At 51.8% G+C, this 19,449-nt stretch overlaps 1 protein-coding gene across 13 annotated transcripts in view; it reads left to right on the top strand.

The window, feature by feature from the left end:
* The window catches only part of NEDD4L (NEDD4 like E3 ubiquitin protein ligase), a 290,593-nt gene extending 271,373 nt beyond the window's left edge, over window positions 1–19,220 (top strand). For all 13 annotated transcript variants that reach the window (XM_004579467.2, XM_058676799.1, XM_058676800.1 and 10 more), the window contains 9 exons: window positions 1,846–1,916; window positions 4,739–4,834; window positions 8,781–8,854; window positions 10,973–11,033; window positions 12,385–12,444; window positions 13,722–13,829; window positions 14,811–14,907; window positions 15,289–15,361; window positions 18,661–19,220. In XM_004579467.2, the coding sequence (XP_004579524.1) occupies window positions 1,846–1,916; window positions 4,739–4,834; window positions 8,781–8,854; window positions 10,973–11,033; window positions 12,385–12,444; window positions 13,722–13,829; window positions 14,811–14,907; window positions 15,289–15,361; window positions 18,661–18,763 (743 nt within the window). In that variant the 3' untranslated portion in view covers window positions 18,764–19,220. The remainder of the gene's footprint in view (window positions 1–1,845; window positions 1,917–4,738; window positions 4,835–8,780; window positions 8,855–10,972; window positions 11,034–12,384; window positions 12,445–13,721; window positions 13,830–14,810; window positions 14,908–15,288; window positions 15,362–18,660) is intronic.
* Window positions 19,221–19,449: the final 229 nt, after the last annotated feature.

Genomic DNA, 19,449 nt, shown 5'->3' with positions numbered 1-19,449 from the left:
GTGTGTGTGTGCGTGCGTGTGTGTGTGAAGAGATTAAACAATTTCAAAGTTATAAGATCTTAACCCTAGAATCTGCTGAGACAGATGATGCGAGATAATCCCAATCTTACCTAAAGGATGCAAAGGACAGACAGATATCCAGGTGCCTTGGAAACTGGTCAGAGCCACATGGCTCGATCCACACAGCGCATCACAGTAGAGGGTCCACACAGACTTGGTCATCTCAGAAGGGGCACTTGCAAGAGCTCAGCAGTGAGGAAAAGGAGGTAGAAATGGTACAAGCTGTGGAGTGAACTGGTTGAGGGCAGAAGATGGTCAGATTGGAGATTCGTCATGCAGCTACTGGAGGGAGTTTCCAGTGGAATTAGTTAATTGTATTAATGGAGCCTTAGCTGCTCCAATAAATAATTGATGCATTCTCTGTACTTTCCCTCTGATACATTTCTGCTGCTAATTGCTAGCTGATCTGCATGCTCCAGCTCTAATGTTTTATTTTTGGTTGTGGAGAGAAGTCAACATTTGACCAAAAGGAAGCTACATCATGTGTGTGTGTGTGTGTGTGTGTGTGTGCGTAAGATGAATCTGTGTGTAGTAGGAATCGGTGTTGCAGAGTGAATTTTTCTCTGTGTGTGTATGGTGTGGATGTATTTTAATATGCAGTTTTGGGCTCTCACTGTAGGTTATTTCTACCTGTTCAGATCTGCTTCTTTCCCTTAGAAGAGCAATCAGTGTACTCACTTTCTGCGCAGTGGGGAGACGCTGTTAGCTGCTGCAGGTGACTAGGGGAATGTGAGACAGACCCCTGCCCAGCAAACTTAACTTTATGGGGCGGGGGAGGTGAGGAGAGCAGAAGCACAGGAGTTTCCATGACAGTGTCCATACGGAGAGCCGCACACAGCACAGTCTGGAGACTGCCATGGCTGCTGGCCAGAGCAGGAGGTGTGGTGACAGCTGAGGTTCCAGGGGCTGGGTTTGGTCCAGGAGAATGGAGACTGGCCCAGCACCAAGGCTCCGAGGAAGGAGAGTGAGGGGCAGCCAGTGTAGGGTATGAGAGGCTGCTGCTGGGTGCCCTGCAAAAAGAGGTCACAATATGTCAGAAGCTGCAAGGTGAGATGCATGGGTCTGCAGTTCCTGCCATGTGTGCCCACTGCCCTAGTCACATGGGCGTCCTCCTCTTCCTCCTTCTCCAAACACTGAAGCATGTTGGGATCTGCAGGCGGCTCATTGAGCAGGGCAAGTTGGCCTTCCCTGCAGGTGCCGGGGCCTGGGGCCGGAGAGGAGGGAACCAAAGCTTCAGACTGATGCCCCAGGAGGGTGTGTGATGCAACCCTGGCTCTGTGAGGTGGGGAAGGGGGTTCTGCAGGGCCACCTGTGTGCTGCTAGCGTCATGTTCACTGCCTGGCCCCACCCCACCCTGGACAATGCACCTGGCTTTTCAGCAGCTTGCGCTGCCCTCCGCGAGCAGCCTCCACCTGCCCTGTTCAACCCACACCACTGCCCTGCATGTTCCTGTCTGGCCAGTCAGCCCTGGAACACGTGGTCCATCTCCTCAGGACAGCCACCCTCTTTCTCCCTTGGTTCCTGTTCCCTTTTGGCACTACAGATTTCTGTTTAACCTTGAAGCTCCCATATTACCCCTAGAGTCCATGGCAGCCCTCTCTGCTGCTCCTTCCCTGTTATCCCAGCCGCTGCCTTCCTTGCCAGGCATTCATGTCTAGACACGAATCCTTCTAGATGGTCCCTGCTCCGTCTGCACCGGATTTCGTACTCAGACTGAAAACGGGTACTCTGACATGTATCCTTATCAAAGTCCTGAAACTTAACCTAGCTTTTGCCATGTTGTAGGTTTCTTCATTCGCCCATTTTACAAGATGATGCTGGGGAAGCAGATAACCCTGAATGACATGGAATCTGTGGTAAGTAGCTGCTGTCCTCAACCTGGCCACAATGCCTCCTGTGCCCTGGCAAGGACAAGCTCTGGAGACCACGAGCTTGTCACAGCCACTCTTGGGAGCTGTCACACAGGGAGGACAGCGGGGGAGCCTTTAATTGGGAAGACCATTTATCTCCCAAAATTTTCTCAAAAAGTAAATCATGGTTCACATTTCCTTCCATAGTGCTTGGCATGCATGTGCACCCAAATTCAGTTACCTCTCCTGACCCAGGCCATGTGAACAGTGAAGTACATGGGGCATCTGGCCTCATGCAGGGCTGTATTTTCCACCTAAAACTGTTAGCATTGAATGGTGAGAGGTTCCGCCACTGTTCCTCTGTTTCCCAGCCATGTAAGAAAGGCAGAAATAAAGGCTTCTCACCAGACCTAAAACACCAGGGTCCACAGCAGCATAGGAGTATCAGAAAGTGAGCTTCTTGGCTGCTCTCTGCAGGCGCTGCAGCATTCACGCCACATTAAGTTTGTGAATCTGACCTCAACCAATCATATCACAGTTTGCAGTTCGCCCACCCCCAAAACACACTTCTGCTTCTGTTTTTCTCGTAATTTGCCCATAGCCCATCAGCTGCTTCCCTGGCAATACTAGTGCATGCGCTGGGCCTCAAAAAGCCCCTCTGTCCTGTGGGTACTTGTAGGTTCTCCTTTCTTGCCTACATGCCAGAGGCCGTGCTGGGGTACCTGCTGTGTGTCCTGTGGAGGTGGGTTTTTGAGCCATGTCCCAGGCATGAGGCAACGTTGACCAGATGGTTCTGCCTGGATCTTGGAAGGAAGGAGCCAAGACTAGCAGTGCTCTCAGACCCTCTGCTGACTGCCCCGCCCTGGCCATGTGGATGTACTAGGGTACTAGGGAAGGTTTGTGGATAAACGCAGGTAAAGCCTAACTGTATTTCAGTATACAAAATTCTAAAATCCAAGCAAGATTTTTTAATGGTACACATTTTCAATAAACTTTTCAAAGACTCCTTGTATACCTACGTTTCAGAGTTGTGCCACAAATAGAGTTATCTTTGAATCCATTTCTTCAACCCTCAGAAAGCTCCCTCATCCACTTTATAGCTCCACTCTCCATCTTCCATTCAGCTTCTCTCTTCTTAGGTACTTTCACAGCTGTATGGTTAAGAAGATAAAAGGTGAGGATTTTCATGAAGTCTAATTTTACTACAAAGAAAGCTAAATTTTTTCTTAAGATTTATTTATTTTTATTGAAAAGGCGGGTATACAGAGAGGAGGAGAGACAGAGAGGAAGATCTTCTGTCCGACGGTTCACTCCCCAAACTGCTGCAATGGCTGGAGCTGAGCCAATCTGAAGCCAGGAGCTTCTTCCGGGTCTCCCACGCAGGTGCAGGGTCCCAAGTCTTTGAGCCGTCCTCGACTGCTTTCCCAGGCCACAGGCAGGGAGCTGGATGGGAAGCAAGGCTGCCAGAATTAGAACCAGTGCTTGTATGGGATCCTGGCACGTTCAAGACGAGGACTTTAACCACTACGCTATCGTGCTGGGCCCAGAAAGCTAAATTTTAAATAATATTATTTGATGGACAGAGAAAGGAGGGAGAGAGGTATCTTCCATCCACTGGTCACTCCTTAAATGGCCATAACAACCAGTGCCGAGCCAGGTCAAAGCCAGTAGGACCAACTAGTGGGACATTTCCCACTGGTCTCCCAAGCCATTAGCAGGAAGCTGGATCAGAAGCAAAGCAGTTGGAATTCAAACTGTTGCCCACATAGGATACCAATGTCACCGGCAGCGGCTTAACTCACTGTGCCATACACTAGTTTGAGAATTTCTGTTGTAAGTACAGCGAGTGTGTTATCATTGGCCTTCTTAGAGCATGTCATCTCCCCAACAGTGGAAACCTGAGGCCTGGCCAGCAAGAGAGGCATCACAGACCCTGGGTCTGCTGCTCTGGGTTACAGAATCCCAGCAGCCTCCCTTTTTTGCTTAAATTAAAATGGCAGGAGATTGATGTTGGGTGCAGTAAGCAAGAATCTTGGAACGCCTACATTCTATATTAAAGTGCCTGGGTTTGAGTCCCCCCTGTACCAATTCCAACTTCCTGCTGGTACACACCCTACGAAGTAGCAAGTGATGGAGCAAGTACTTGGGTCCCTGCCACCCCTGGGACAGACCTGGATTGAATTCCAGGTTCCTCACTTTAGCCTGCTCCAGTCCCATCTGTTGTAGGTGTTTGGAGAATGAATCAGAGGATGGAACATCTCTCTCATGCTCTCTAGCTCTCTTCCACTATCTCAGAATCTGTCTCTACCTTTCAGATAAAATGGGTAAATAAAAATTAACTTGGAGAGAGTAATGCAAGCACAGGAAAGGGGGTAGGAAGTTAAAACTGTGGGGTATTTAGCCAGCACATTCACCATCCTGCTCATTGTCCCATGATGTTTTCACTCCCCAAAGAAGGAAGTGTGTCAGTCTATGTGTGTGAGAGTTCCTACAGCAGGAGGTTGGTGGCAGAGTCACCAGCTTCCCTTGTGCATTGCAGAGCACATGTCCACCCTAAGTCCCTGTCACTGCCCAGACTGTGTGTGTGCTTGTTCATTTTCTCAACTGAAGATGACAGGTTGACTAGGTGGAACAGGAGGCATGATGAGCCATGGTATCCGTGAGTAGTGTGGTCCCTGAGCCTTCTGCACATGATCGCATCCAAAGGCCTTAAATGTTCAAAGAAGTCAAGCAAGCTGGCATTTGGGATGGTGGGGGTTGGGGGAAAATGTGTATGTGTGTGTGAGAGAGAGAGAATCTTAATTTTCTTGTATTTTTTTTTTCTGTAGGACAGTGAATACTACAACTCTTTGAAGTGGATCTTAGAAAATGACCCCACTGAACTGGACCTCATGTTCTGCATAGATGAAGAGAACTTCGGGCAGGTGCGTGCACCAAGGCCCAGGAGCCCAGCCTCACAGGCTGAGACCCAGCTTTACTGGACAATGAAGCCCACACAGCAGGAACTTCAGGACTTGCTAGCACCTTAGTGTAGTGTGGAAAGCCACGTCCTGTCTCAGCCAACTCTCTCTCTCTCTCTCTCTCTCTCTCTCTCTCTCTCTCTGCCAGCCTGTAGATGTTCTAAGAGGTCTCTAGAGCATCAGGTGGCACTCCCTTCTGGTCCACAGCAAACCCCCCTGTGACTGTTTCATTGCCACCTTATCCTTAGAATTTAGAGACCTCAAGAACCAGTGACTGTCCCTCAGCAATGTGAGCGCATGCTATGACCTGGAGGGGCTGCAATCTTTTCTCCAGTTCTTTGTTGTGGACGTGAGCCTTCAGGGCTCAGAACTTGTCACCACAATGTCATTCATGCTGGGCTCACAGTGAGAGTACGAAGTGCTTTGGAAGGATCAACTTGCTTGCATGGGGTTTGCATCATCGCCTGCCCCAGGATGCACTTGTCTTATGTCTGAAGCCACGATTCAGTTGTGTCCTGTAGTGACGCTTCTGCTTTGGGCGGTATCCTCAGGGTGGCCTGTGACCCTGGGACATTCCAGCTGTCAGATCACACCTCCGTGGCCTTGAAGTGAGCCAGGTGGCAGAGCCCCCTCCCATATGGGAAACAGGTTAATCCTGCACTGCACTGCTTGCGGGGTGCTTGCAAGTGTGTGTTCAGCCATCAAAACCTGAATTTGCAAGTCTGTCACCTCACAGCTCTGTGCTCAGGCCTGTCGGGGAAGTCACAAATCAGGTCCCTGCCCTCCAGACTCACTGGAAATCTCATCAGGTAGACATAAAGGAATTAATGACAACCGAGAGGCAGAACTGTTGAAGAAGAAATTGACTGCATAAATAAGAAGCTGCCTTGCTTCTCTGCGTCACAAACTGGGGGCAGGAAGCTGCAGTCTCAGGTGTGAGTGCTGGGAGAGCGTGCAGCCCAGGCACTCTAGTGTCCTTCCACATGGGCTGCATGAAGTTCACGAGTGTCCTGCTTCAAAGACAGGTCATAACGAATCTCCTTTGTCGTCTGCCTTTCCTCTTCCCACGGGCACTGCTGCCTTTCACAGGCAACTTGTGATGGGTATAGAGTGTTCAGCTCCTGCCCTGTCCGGGTTCCCCAGGGCTGAGTGCACTGCTGTGTCCCAGCCTTGGGCTCCGTGCTGTCCCAGGGTCGACCCTCACTGCCCTGCAATTCACACCGCCTGCCCTGTCCTTCCTCACACCGCTGTGTGCAGCAGCCTCCTGGTGCCGCCCTGGTGCTTGTCATGTTCCCCTTCCCCACCTGTTCTCTGATGTTTCCCGGGTGTGTACCCCTAGTATTTCAAGTGCCACCCTTCTTGCTGTGTGGGACTCTGTAGCCCTGTGTGCAGATTTAGAGCTGGTGGGCATGGCTGAGAGCCCTGGCCTTGCCCTTGTCCCTGCTCACACCTTCTCCCTCATAGCCTCTGGCAACATCCTGTGCAGTGGCCCCGTACATTGTCTTGCCCGTAGCCTCTTCCCATGAATGGACTGACTGTACACTGGGGGCCCAGGGGTCTTCTGAGCATCTGCAGTGCTGTTTGGGCAGTTGGTGGCCACCAAATGTGTGCCCTTGAGCGAGTGGTTGACCTCGCTGTTTGTAAATGTCAGTTACAAAAGCAGCAGCCTGCCCTGCAGAAGGCACAATCAGTTGAACTTGAGTCGCTTGCTTTTAAAACCAGACCTGACCAAGGGTCAGACCTGCCAGTGTTTGAAGAACACAAGGACAGTCACCCTGAAACTGCCCTCCTTTTACTTTTTTACTCCTGATGGAAGAAGCAAGTAGCAAAAACCAAGGTAGACTTAGAATCATCAGCCTTGTGTGTGTATCCTATGCATGCGGAGAGTCCCTTGTGTCTCCCCTTGCAGGAACCCACAGTGGCAGCTTCACACAATCCCCAGGCTGCTGGCAGTGCCAAAGGCAGAGATGCAGGTTATGGTGGAGCCCTTCTTCAGTTTCAGTGAAATGTGACTCTTGCCACTTAGTAAATGAAACCCAGCTCAAAACATGTGAGTTTCCCAGCAGGCTGGTGCTAGGAACCATAGTGGTCAGGACAGTATATTAAAGTTACTCAGTGAATGTAGCCCACAGACTCCACCAAATGCCTGGGACACGGCTGCCTCTGGGTAGGTCTGCTGACACATGGTGAGCCCTGCACAACCATGAGAAAGTAAGGTGCTTCTCCAAGAGCTCTCCTAGTTGGCAGGGAAATCGGAGGACATTCAGCTGTTGGGGATGGGTCTCCACTCCCACACCCAGTCTCCAAATCCTTGCTCTTCCCGGACCCCCAAGTCCGAACTGCCAACTTCTCTTCTGGCCCCCTAAATGGTCTCTTGATGTCCATGTTAACCTATAGTTACAGGGTGGCCTTCCACATGTAAAAATGATGATGTTATTTCTGTGCTAAACACCTTCAGGGACTTCCCACACCCTTAAGGTAAAGACCCAAATGTTTCATTTCTCCCAAGAGGCTGTGCATAGCCTGGCCCTGCTGACTCCTCCTCCTCCACACCCAGCCTCCCTGCCTTCTCAGCAGGTTCCCCTGGCTGCCTTGAGCACACTACTCTCCTTTCTGCAGCAGGGCCTTTGCTCGTGATTTGCTCATCAGGAACTCACTGCTGGCTCCCCGCTGAACTCAGAAGTGGGCCCTTGACCCACATCACAGACTTCAGGGTGTCTACCAGTCCCCCTCAGTGTGCATCCCACATGGCTGTCAGTGAAGGCAGCGGTGTGCCTGCCTTTTGCCCATCCTGTACAGTTGATGTCAATGCAGTGCCTGGTCTGTGCTTGACACTCAAAGTAGACTTGTAGAGCCAGGAAGATGGGCTTTGGCAGGATGCCCGCCCGTGTCCCTGACCTCTGCCAAGCTGTGAGCGAGCATTGGGCTGGGTTCTACAGAAGAGAAAGCCCCTCCCTTAGTGGGTGGAGCCAGTGCATGTGCCCCTCAACTTCCCCACTGCCCAGAACGTGGGGAGCGGTGCTCCTTCCTTTCTGCCCCCCACTTTTTTGTGTATTTGTTTGAAAAGCAGAGTTATAGAGAAAGAAAGGGAGCAGCAGAAAGATCTTACAGCCTATTGTTCACTCCCCAAATATCTGCAGAGGTGGGGGATGGACCAGGCCAGAGCCAGGAGCCAGGAGCTTTTTCTGGATCTCCCACGTTGAGTGCAGGAACTCATGGACTTGACCATCCTCCATTGCTTTCCCAGGTGCATTAGCAGGGAGCTGGATGAGAAGTGGAGCACCTGGGATTGGAACTGGCACCCATACGGGATACCAATATCACAGGCAACAGCTTAACCTGTTAACACCATGCCAACCCACCTCCCTTCAAACACACTTTTCTTTCAGCACAGACAGGGATCACCAGTTTTCTAGAAACTACTTATTACCACGTTCTAAAGAAAACCCATGAATCAAGATTTGGTTTTTGTTTTCCAGATTTGTTCTCCTAAGCACAAGCTTGAGAGATCTGCCTTAACAGAAACAGAACTGGGTTTGCCTCAGTGCTGTCACAGGTCACCCTCCCATGAGAGGAAGTTCAGTCTGTGTCTCAAGAGTCCTGTGGATGTGTCCTGTTCCTTTCTCTGCTAAATGTAACCTCTTGGTGAATGAATTGGAGATAAGGGACAGCTGTTCTTCCCCATTGTTGCTACTGTATGAAGAGTGATTAAACTAAAACATTATCAGCCTTTGATGACAGTGTTGTTGAGTGAATGCATGTTAACAGAATGAAACCTCATCAGATACTCTCTTCTAGGCAGAACCCATTTTCTGAACAATACCTGCTTATCTTCCGTAGCAAGATGTTACCCCTTGGTGTGTGGAGTAACTTCAAGGTGCTGACTGCTCTTTCATCTTTGTCATTGCAGACCTATCAAGTGGATTTGAAGCCTAATGGGTCAGAAATAATGGTGACAAATGAAAACAAAAGGGAATACATTGAGTACGTATGCACACATTTGCACTTTATCTTGCGTGAAATGGGGTGGTAGAGTCAGATGACCTCCAAGGCCACAATGACTCCTGCACGCTTGTTCAGCTGCACGCTTGTTCAGCTCGCCACTGTCTGAATTCTTGCTCAGGGTACACTTCTGGGCAGGTCATCAGAAGGCAGCAAATCTGCCCTGTGCCATGGCAGCTCTGAGCTGCCTCCTAAGGGAGTGGGGTGGAGAAAAGGTGCAGCTTGTTGAGTGACAGGGCAAAGACCCTCAGACCGCATTGGCATCTCCCCTGAAATTCAGAACTACAGCCACTATAGCACTTGAACACACTGTCAGTGCCCAGAAGGGTAAGAATTAGAAGCCACTATCCTGGCTTCTCTTCCATAATAAAAAGAAAGTAAAACAGAATGGACAGGAAGAATTTAGCACATGCAAGTACAGTGTGGTGCTTCTGATAGCAGCTCACTCTGATAGCATCCTGGCCTCAGATTGAAGAACAAATAGTCGAGGCCTTTTGGAGGTCTCCCTGTGAATATTCCGAAGGCATCTATACCGGCAGAAGATCTTTCTCTGATGACGTCTGTACATTTTCTTCCTTGGGAAACACATTAGGAAAAAAGTCCATGGAAAATGCACATTATGAGAAAAACTGCATGGATTTCAAAAATGTTTGCACCAAAATAAGTTGAGGGCTTTGTTCCATTTTCCGTAATTTTTTTTTTTTGGCAAGTGCCCTCGCTTGTTCTTCAGGGCTTTTCTGAGGCCCACCCGGCCGCCCTCACTGGCCTGCAGGCTCTACAAAATCCTGGGACCTCGTTGCCAATGTTCATGGGTGACAGCAGTGGCCTGAGCGCCTTATTTACATCCCGAGCTCCATTCCCAGCAGCCAGGTTCCCCTCAGTGTTCCTTCCCTGTTGAAACTGACCAGAGGGCATGAGTTCAGAGAACTGGCTGAGAGCTGTCTTGGCATCACTTGATGTGCAAAGCAAAGCCGATCCTGCCTAATTGGGAAGAAACAGAGTGCGAAAGGCTCTGCTTGGAGACCGTGACAAAGAGCAGGACCGTGACACAGCCGCTTCTTGCAGTCCACAGCTACACACTTGTTCAGCTGACAGCCAGAATTGAGATCCTGCTGTTCTTGCCTGTCCAACAGCATTGACACATCTGTCTGAATCTGAACAGTCTAGACAGATGACACCCTAGAAGACACCATTGTGTCCAGAATGGGCAGGCCATGATCAGATGTTTTAAAAACCTGCTCCAGCACCAGGCGACCAGGGGTGAAGTCTGAGGAATCCAATGTGTATCATGCACCACTCCTTACAGTTCATTGTTTCCCAGCTGTAACAGGCTGGGTGTAAGGGCCAGGCAGGAGTTTGGCTCACTTCCCTGAGAGCAACGTGATTGGGATCTGCCCTCCCACAGGTGCCAGGCAAAGGCTGTGAGAGAGAAGTGTGCAGGCAGAGCATGAACTAGCCACACTGACGCTGTGCCGCAGGTTGTAGGTCTGGTGTCACCAAGGAGGGGACAGTGCCGCTCCCTAAATGAAATCCATGGCAGTCTCCATGCAGCAAATGTTTCTGTGCAGAAAACATTGTCTCAGGGAAAGCCTAGCTGAATTCTAGCTATTTAAGGAGAGCTTGTGACTCATTCTCCAGACACTGATACTAAAGTAGCAGTGTGTAGCCATTTCACAGATAAAGGTTGCAAATCTGTTGGCTGCTAGGGTGAAATCCCATGTGGCAGAACACCTTTGCCTTCACACACTTACGTGTGTATTCAGGTGTACGTGGCTATGTGACATAAACACCCACATCCCTGTATATTCATAGCCTCTGTTCTGCATGTGTCCCATCCAGGAAGCAGCTTTGACCAGCTGAACCTTGTTGGGCTGGGATGGAGGTAGAGAGCGAGGATTCTTATTACCTCTCTGAGAGATTTGAGCTCTCTCACAGTTGTGCCTGTGGGGTCACAGTGGTAGCCCTCCCACCCCCTTAGCTGTGTCTTCTGGGAGAGAGAAACTGTCTCCCTGTCTGTCACAGGCAGCAGAGGAAGCCAAGAGGGCAGGCTGCTGATGGTGGTGGTATCCACAGCTACACCTGCCATGTTCTCTCCTACAGCTTGGTCATCCAGTGGAGGTTCGTGAATCGGGTCCAGAAGCAGATGAACGCCTTCCTGGAGGTGAGCTCCATGCCCCTGGGGGTGCATGGGGCAGTGAGGCGAGGTGGGCTTGGGGACAGCAGAGGGATCCGTCAGAGCTCACAGCTGACCAGTTTACAGGCCGCAGGGCTGGGCCACTAGAGCACCACCTTTTTTGTTTGTTTTTAAAGGCTCTCACTTGGCTTCTCATCTAATTCTTTGTTATTGCCTAGGAGGGCTTTTTACAGACTTTACCTGAAGCTGGTGACTCCAAGATGGGGCTGGTTTGATGACAGGTGCCAAGAAATCAAAGGACCAAGCAGAACAGGCAGGGGCATGATCCTGCCGTCCCTTCCTAGGACGGCGCTGACCCCTGACCTTTGTTTCCGCATCATCACCTTGCAGTCTGAATTCTTTTGTGACAACTGCCTGCGAAGCACATATTCGCAATTCGAGGTTTCCCCTTGTCTCCAGACACGCTGTGTGCCCCTCTTCACCCCATGTTTGAGAAGGAGCTTGGCAGTTCCCACATGAAAGCATTGAAAGTGGTCATGCCTGCCTCCCGGCTCAGCTATCTCCAGAGGGCCAGAGCCCCTGCTGAGGGATCCATCAGCTGTTCACTCTGAAAGTGAAATGGCTTTACACTTGATCTTAGCCAAAAGTGAAATGGCTTTAAAGGAGTATTGGTTGCTGGGGGGTGGGGTGGACCCAGGGCAATCCCTCATGCCCATCATCCCCATTGCCAGAACCCACAGCTGTGAAGACATGCCTTGCCCAAGGATTTCTTAAAAAGCTTTGGGGCCTCAGGAACATAAACCATGATGACAGACATCCCAGCCCCACAAGTCCTACTCCCTGTAGGTTAGAAGCCCCAGGCAGCCAGTGCCTAGTCCCCCACCCATCCCACCATCCCACACTGAGCAGGAACCAGGCTTTAGCCACACATAAGGCCCAACACGGGCAAGTTTACTCCTGGGTCACTTCACTGGTTGGTGATTGCCTGGGAAGCATAGCCTGGTCACCGTCCTCCCAGCTTCTCCCACACCAGGTCACACAGCCTCTTTAGCGTTTCCCCACCAAGGCTGCAGCACAGGACTTAAATGTGTCTGCAGTGCACCGACAGGGTGGGTGTCTGTGTGTGTGAGTGTGTCAGCTGCCTTTTGGGATCCTACATCTTCACAGCATTTCAGAAATTTAAATGTGTAGATTTTCTGGATCCTAAGAATTTTCAAAACTTCCTGTAACTGTGCTGTTATTCACTGAACTGTAGTTACATTGATACCGACATGCATTGGTTCTGCTGTGAGTTCTTAGTGAAGACTTTATCCTCAGTGAGCTTGTAAGTTCTTTTTCCAGGAAAAAGGATGTTTAGGGTATTTTTCTTTTCTTTCAGGGATTCACAGAGCTCCTTCCCATTGATCTGATCAAAATTTTTGATGAAAATGAGCTGGAGGTTTGTATTATCAGCCATTTATGGAGATGTTTAAAGTACCTGTCATTGCTTTGCAGATGACTTTCTAACATCCTGATCTGTAGTGTCACAGGGAGTGGGTTCAGGTGAACTCTGACATGGGGCTGTCTCAGGCGTATTTGCACATTCGGGTGTAAGGAATTCTACAAGCAGTTGGCTGTGAGTTTCTCTCCCCAGCAGGGCAGCTCCAGAGCAGACTGAGCACACGAAGGCCCTGTGAGTGACTAGGGTCCCTTACCTGTGCCCCAGAGGACGAAGGAGAACCATTGCATCGTGGAGGCTGGAGCAGTGCACACCCAGCCCCAAGGTGGCTGTTAGCCTCTGCCAGCTCCTGGCCTATGAGTGGTTTGTGTAGAATGAGGTCAGACAGCAGAGAGAGCTGGGTAAAAGCAAGAAGTGGAAGCATCGTGAGCCCCACTTGGTGGTATGGGTGAGACATCACCCTGACTCTTATCCTGGGGCTGTGTGCAGAGAAAAGGGGGCAGGAAGGCCCTGGCTATGGAAAAGTACTGGCTATTGGTCCAAGTCACAAGTGTCAGTCTTCCTCAGATGCTGGCAACCCCAGGATGGAAATTGAATGCTACAAGCCTTTGGTTTTACAGAGCAGGAAATCGAGACATGGGGCAGGCAATGACCTCATGGGTTTGTCCAGCTGAATTTGGGGCTTCCTTCTAGTCCCTCTGCAGGAATCTCAGATTCCTTTGCCCACAGGACACCCCCCTACTGGATAGCTGTACAGTAAGAAATGCAAACCTCAGGCTAGATGCTAGGTCAGAGAACCAGTTACGGTTGCTTCTTGTCTGCATGCCATGGGCCTCTGGGTAGAGGAGTGGGTTGGCCATCGCCTGCATAGGCCAGTCTTGCAGAGATGAAGTCTTGCCGTTCTGAGCATTCATTGCTGTAGGTGAAGCTGTATTCAGTATGCTCTCAGGAAGGGAAACAGCCAGGTATGGTGTGCAGAGAGAACCAGAGAGGTGTGCATAGTGACAGATGCCAACTTTACTGCCAGTATGCTATACCCTGCCTGGCACAGTGAGTGAGCAGTATTAGCCCCACCCCACCCCATGCCTTCTCTGTGACAACCCCACCCCGCTCTGGCAAGGGGTGTTGGAACACCTGCCACCCTTGTCGGGTTGTGTGCATTTCTAGCCTGCCTGCCTGCCTCCTTGGGGACAAAATGCCAGACCAGAGGCCAGGTTCTTGCTCAGGGAGAGACCACTGAGGCCCAAGTCGTTCTTGCCCGTTCCTGTCCCCCGCAGTTGCTCATGTGTGGCCTTGGAGATGTTGACGTGAACGACTGGAGACAGCATTCCATCTACAAGAATGGCTACTGTCCAAACCACCCCGTCATCCAGTGGTTCTGGAAGGTAAGCCCCAGGCCCAGGGGCTGCCTCCTGGGCCTGCTCCCTGGGCAGGATGGCTTCCCTAAGGGCCGGCTCTAGAATCAGGGTCCATTGGTGCAGGGAGCCCAGGGTGCAGGGCAAGGCTGGCTTCACCAGGAGCCTTCTGCTCCCTTGGCCAGCTAGTTAAGGTGACGGGTACATGAGGTGCCCATTAAGTGAGACAGTCCTGCCATGGGCTGAATTGGCTGCAGAGAGCCTGGGCCCCCAATGTGAGCTGATCCCCAGGCTCCTCAGAACATGAGCAGGCTTTGCAGCCCAGGCCTTGCCCAGGTGCCATTCTCGGTTAAGTGATTGTTCCTATTTTTTTTTTTTAAATTGAACCCAACAAACATTTTGATCTTCATGGCTGTCAACCAAAGATGCAAAAGAAAGCTGATTGCCCATCAGAGGGCCAGCATTCTCATCCTTTTCAGCCTAGGAGGGAAGTGAGTTAGGAATCGAATTGACCAAAGGTGAGGTGGTGGGCTAGCCAGAAAAACAGTTACACCCCCCTCCATCCTCCCAGAATGATTTAATTACAGGGAGAAAGGCGCCACTTGCAGCCTGGGAGTGCACCGATTGTTCTTCCTGTCTCCAAAATGTTGTCCTTGGGGCGTGCTGCAGCTGCAGTGCCTGTCTCACCCTGCACCCTGTGTGCGGGCACTCAGGCACACTGCATGTTGTCTGTGGGCTCCCAGAGACGTGACAGTCTCCAAACACAAAAATACGACCTTGGTGCCATGAGACATCACTGTTTATGCCATCGATGTTGGCCTGTTGGCAGAAGAAGAGGGCACAGCACTCACCCCCTGCCCAAGATGAGGGAGGCTGGGATTGTGGTGGCCCCAAAAGATGCAGCCGAGTCAGTTTGCAGAGTGGGCCATGCAGGTCTCTCAGCGGCCCAGGTGCGAGCAGCCCTTATGGTGTGGCCATAGGGACCCGACGGCCACCTGCTCCTCTTCACAGGCCGTGCTGCTGATGGATGCAGAGAAGCGAATCCGGTTACTGCAGTTTGTCACTGGCACATCCCGGGTACCCATGAACGGATTTGCTGAACTCTATGGTGAGTCAGCCCTCCACCCATTGGGCCCCAGTCAGGCATTAGCTGTGACCAAGCGCCCCCAGCAGGAGCAAGCTCCCAGCAGTGCCCCTGCATGGAGAGGTCCTTCTGTCTCGAAGGAGGGAGCAGTCCACAGGCAGGAGATATGGGGCTCATCTCACCCTTCTTTCCAGCTGGGGTTCTTGGTACCTCTCGAACCTGGGTTTTGCAGGCTTACGCTTCCAGGCCCCTCCTCTCCCCCTCCCTCCTCCTCCCCTCCCCTCTCCTCACCTTCCCCCTTCCTCCCATCCTCACCTCCTCCCCTCCCCACCTCCTCCCCTTCTGTCTTTCGGCCCCGCTGCCACTTTGCTCACAGTTCACCTTGCTTGTTCTCCTCTTGTCCAGGTTCCAATGGGCCTCAGCTGTTTACAATAGAGCAATGGGGAAGTCCTGAGAAGCTGCCCAGAGCTCACACCTGGTGAGTGAGATGCCCATGCGGGGATGGGGTCCAGCAGCAGCAGCAGCAGCAGCTGAGGCTCTGAGCAGTGTGGAGGAGAGAATGGGCACCACAGATACCCCACCACCCACAGACACCATGTCCCTGCCACAGCCGCCTCTCTCTGTGTAGACATGACCCGGGAACCACTGTCATGCCCAATCTGTGTCCGTCCGCGACCCCACTGGCCAGCATAATGCTGTTGAACTTGTCTTCAATTTCCCAGCCACTGTGCTTCAGCCACAGGGTGCTGTTTGTGGTGGGCCTGACCTCAGCTGCTCTCCTCCTGGGATCCACATTGGGAACTCCCAAGGAGCTCGCTGCGAACACTGGCACCCAGGACCTAGACCCACACTGGCACCCAGGACCTACGCCCACACTGGCACCCAGGACCTACGCCCTCACTGGCACCCAGGACCTACACCCACACTGGCACCCAGGACCTACGCCCACACTGGCACCCAGGACCTACGCCCACACTGGCACCCAGGACCTACGCCCTCACTGGCACCCAGGACCTACACCCACACTGGCACCCAGGACCTACACCCACACTGGCACCCAGGACCTACGCCCACACTGGCACCCAGGACCTACGCCCACACTGGCACCCAGGACCTACGCCCACTTGGATCTCTTGGCTTCCATGTGGCCTGAATAGTGGGTTTAGGGGGCTTGTTTTGTGTGTGTGTGTGTGTGTGTGTGTGTAAGATTTATTTATTTGAAAGATAGAGTCACAAAGAACAAAGTTTCCATCTGCTGCTTCACTCCCTAAATGGCCACAATGGATGAGCCAGGAGCTTCTTCTTGGTTTCTGTCATGAGTGACAGGGCCATCTGTGCAGCTTTCCCAGAAACAGAGAGCTGTATCAGAAGGGGGGCAGCCAGGACACAAACTAGCACCTAAATGGAAGCCAACAACTCAGACAGTGGCTTAACTCACAATACTGTGCCAGCCTTTTCACCAATTTTCCAGGGTAGACTTCAGTAGGACCAGAAGGCTCCTGGTGGGACGTTACAGCCCAGCCAGCTCCTCATGAGGCTGTTTTCCCTCTCTAACACAGGAGAGCAGCCAGGCAGCTGTTCTGACGCTGTCTCCATGGCTGTTGTGGGGAGAACTGGCCATCCAGGCTGCAGGCCCAGTGTGGGTGCAGCTGCTGTGGCTACTCTTCTTTAATGGCTTTGCTCTCAGTCTAACCTGGGTTGTCTGTAATGCCCCAAACCAGTGGCCTCACAGCTACTGCGGCTCGGTAAAATCCAGCTGCAAACCAAAGCGGAAAGCCTGCCTCACTCTGACACGCGCAGGTGTGGCCATGGGCTGCTTATGGGCCTCCTCTCGAGCCCTGTTGGGAGACCTGAGGTTCCCTCTCCCCGAGGCTCACAGGCCCTCCTGCCCTTTGAGGGGCACTCAGGAAGGCTCCCTCGTGGCTCCCATGTCCTGAGGCTAACGCCCACCAAGGCAGTGCCGTCCTTGGGGGTCTCCCAGCCCACCAGTGCCAGAGCAAAGCCAGACACCCGATGGTGGGATGTGTGGGGAGGTGACTTGGAATGGTCACAGCAGCTCCGAGATGCCGCCTGGCAACCTGCTTATAGATGAACACAGAATGCTGAGAGCGTAGCTCGGAGCCGCACTTCCAACACTCACCATGGGCACCTCTCTCTCCATTTTTTCAGGGCCCCTCGGTGGCCATCTGGTCAACCCAAGACATCAGTCCAGACTCCCATATCCTGTGTGAAAGTACCTGGGTTTGAGGTCCAGCTCTGCCTTCTCAGCTTTCTGCTGAGGCAAACTGGGGGCAGCAGTGACATCCCATATAGGCACTTGAATCCTGCCCAGGCTCTGTCTTCAGAGCCCCGGGGGTCGGGCCCTGTACCGCAAAGGTACCATGAGATGGTCCCGGACCACAGTCTGTGATGGGCTTTCCCAAGAGCGGTAGGCCAGGGCTGTGCAGGGCAGAGGAGGTAGCATTTTCAGATGCCACCAGAAGGGAGATGGGAGGGCAATTGGATCCACTCCCAGGGTTTCTGCATGGGCCTTCCTGGGACTTGCCCAGCAGGTCAGAGGTTGTCAGAGCCCCCCATGGAGGCAGGCTGCTATTGGCTCTGACAGCATGAGCTCACACTTGGAGTCACAGATCAGTGCTGGCTGAGCAGAATTGTGATGCTGACAGTCTATAACCTGTGAGGGAGAAAGAGCGTCCGTCCACTGCATCACTCCTAAAACACCCACAGTGGTCAGTGTTGGAGTTGGGGGCTGGATCTGGAGCTAGGAACACAGTCAAGGTCTAGGCTAAACCCACTCTCCTGGGGTGCCCCACACAAGAGGCAGGTAGGAGCATGCTGGAGGCTGAACTTGGCTCTTCTGCTTACTCTGTGATCTTGAGCAAGTTACCTAACTTCTTTGGACCTTTATAAGGGGAGAAAGTACTGCAGGCTGCTTTCCAGGATGACTGTGAGGTTGTGTGGACACAGCATTAGAACACGGCTGCCCGAGACATGTGGCCACAAGGTGGGCATTGGCTCCTAAATCCCTACTCATGGTGACAAGTATGCGTGCCCATGTTCAGGACAAGACCCATCTACAGCTCCCCCTGCATGCCCCATGTAGACAGGGACCAGAGCTGCAGGGAGGATTACTTGATGGCCACGTGACAAACACTTGCCAGGCCCACTTCACGTGTATTCCAATGGGATGCTCCCAGCACCCCATCAGCATTTTCCACATTGCGCAGTTGAGCAGACAAGTTCAGAGAGGTGAGGCAGCTTGCCAGAAGTCACACAGCCAGCAGGTGGCAGTGGCCACAGAACCAAGCCACAGAGGTGGCTCCGTCTGAAAGGCTCTGTGTCAGCAGTGTTGCACAGCACCGAGGCCTCCAGATGTGTGGGGGCTTGTCACACATGAAGGGGTTTTCCTGCCACATGTAGGTGACGTGCCTGCCTGCAGGTAGAGGAGGTTTCTTAGCGTTGCCAGTGTGGAGCACCAGACAGCCCAGGCTGTTTTCCCAGAGTGTGTGGGAGCTGACTTGGCCTCACACACCCTTACCCACATCTACACGTGGCTACCAGCGAGGTTGCATGAACTGTTGCCATCTCTCTCTAGGTGATGGGACCTCATAGGACCTGACTGGGACAGTTCTTAGCTAGAGTTTCTACTTTGGGATGCCCAGACCCAGGAAAGCCATTTCCTTCTTATTCCTGGGCAGCCTTGGGCGCCTGGTTCTCCTGGGTGACTTCAAGGTGATAATGGTGGCATCTGGCCTGCACTTTCTATTTCTTTTTCAGCTTTAATCGCCTCGACTTACCTCCCTACGAGACCTTCGAAGACTTACGAGAGAAGCTTCTCATGGCCGTGGAAAATGCCCAGGGCTTCGAGGGGGTGGATTAAGCAGCCCTTGGCGGCAGCGGAGGTGGCCTTCCACCCATCCATCCGTCCGTCGGGCAAATTCCACTTGCGCTTTTGCGTTTGCCCAACTGACTTTGCAGAGCCCATGGCCGAGGAGCAGCTGCGTGGCCAGGCTCCCAACGCTGAGCCTTGGCTCGGGCCCAAGCCCAAACCTGGCCGTGGGCCCCTAGCCCCAGCTCGCGTTCCTGCCTCGTCCACCACACGTGATCAGCTGGTTGATGTGTACGCTAATTACATTTCAGGAGAACTGACTATTTATGTTGTGCCTGTGCAGGCAAAACCCTTAATAAATATTTTGCATACTTTCTAATGACAATGAATGGAATTAATCACTCTACAGGTATAGTATTACAACTCATGTTTACTTTTTAAAAATGATTCAGACCGATTTTCACATTTTATTTCACTACTATTAAAGATGTCTCATGTACTTGGAAAAGTGAGCATATTTTTTTTGTATTTGAATTTCATACCAGGCAGAATGTCAGTGACAGTTTAATTTTTTAAATGCATTGACACTCCCCCATCTTCTGCTTGGTTAGAATTGGAAGACTCATTCTTGTCCAAAAACCTTCTACACACAAGGACTTTGGGAGATTTTCAATTGCAGCATTAGGCCTCATGGTCATTGTACTGAGGATAAACGCAAATTGGATATCACATTTGTT

This window comes from Ochotona princeps, chromosome 18 (assembly GCF_030435755.1).
Source record: "Ochotona princeps isolate mOchPri1 chromosome 18, mOchPri1.hap1, whole genome shotgun sequence".
In the NCBI taxonomy this organism is placed as follows: domain Eukaryota; kingdom Metazoa; phylum Chordata; class Mammalia; order Lagomorpha; family Ochotonidae; genus Ochotona; species Ochotona princeps.
Note: the sequence above shows the minus strand (reverse complement) of the source record. Positions and strands in the feature narration are given on the sequence as shown.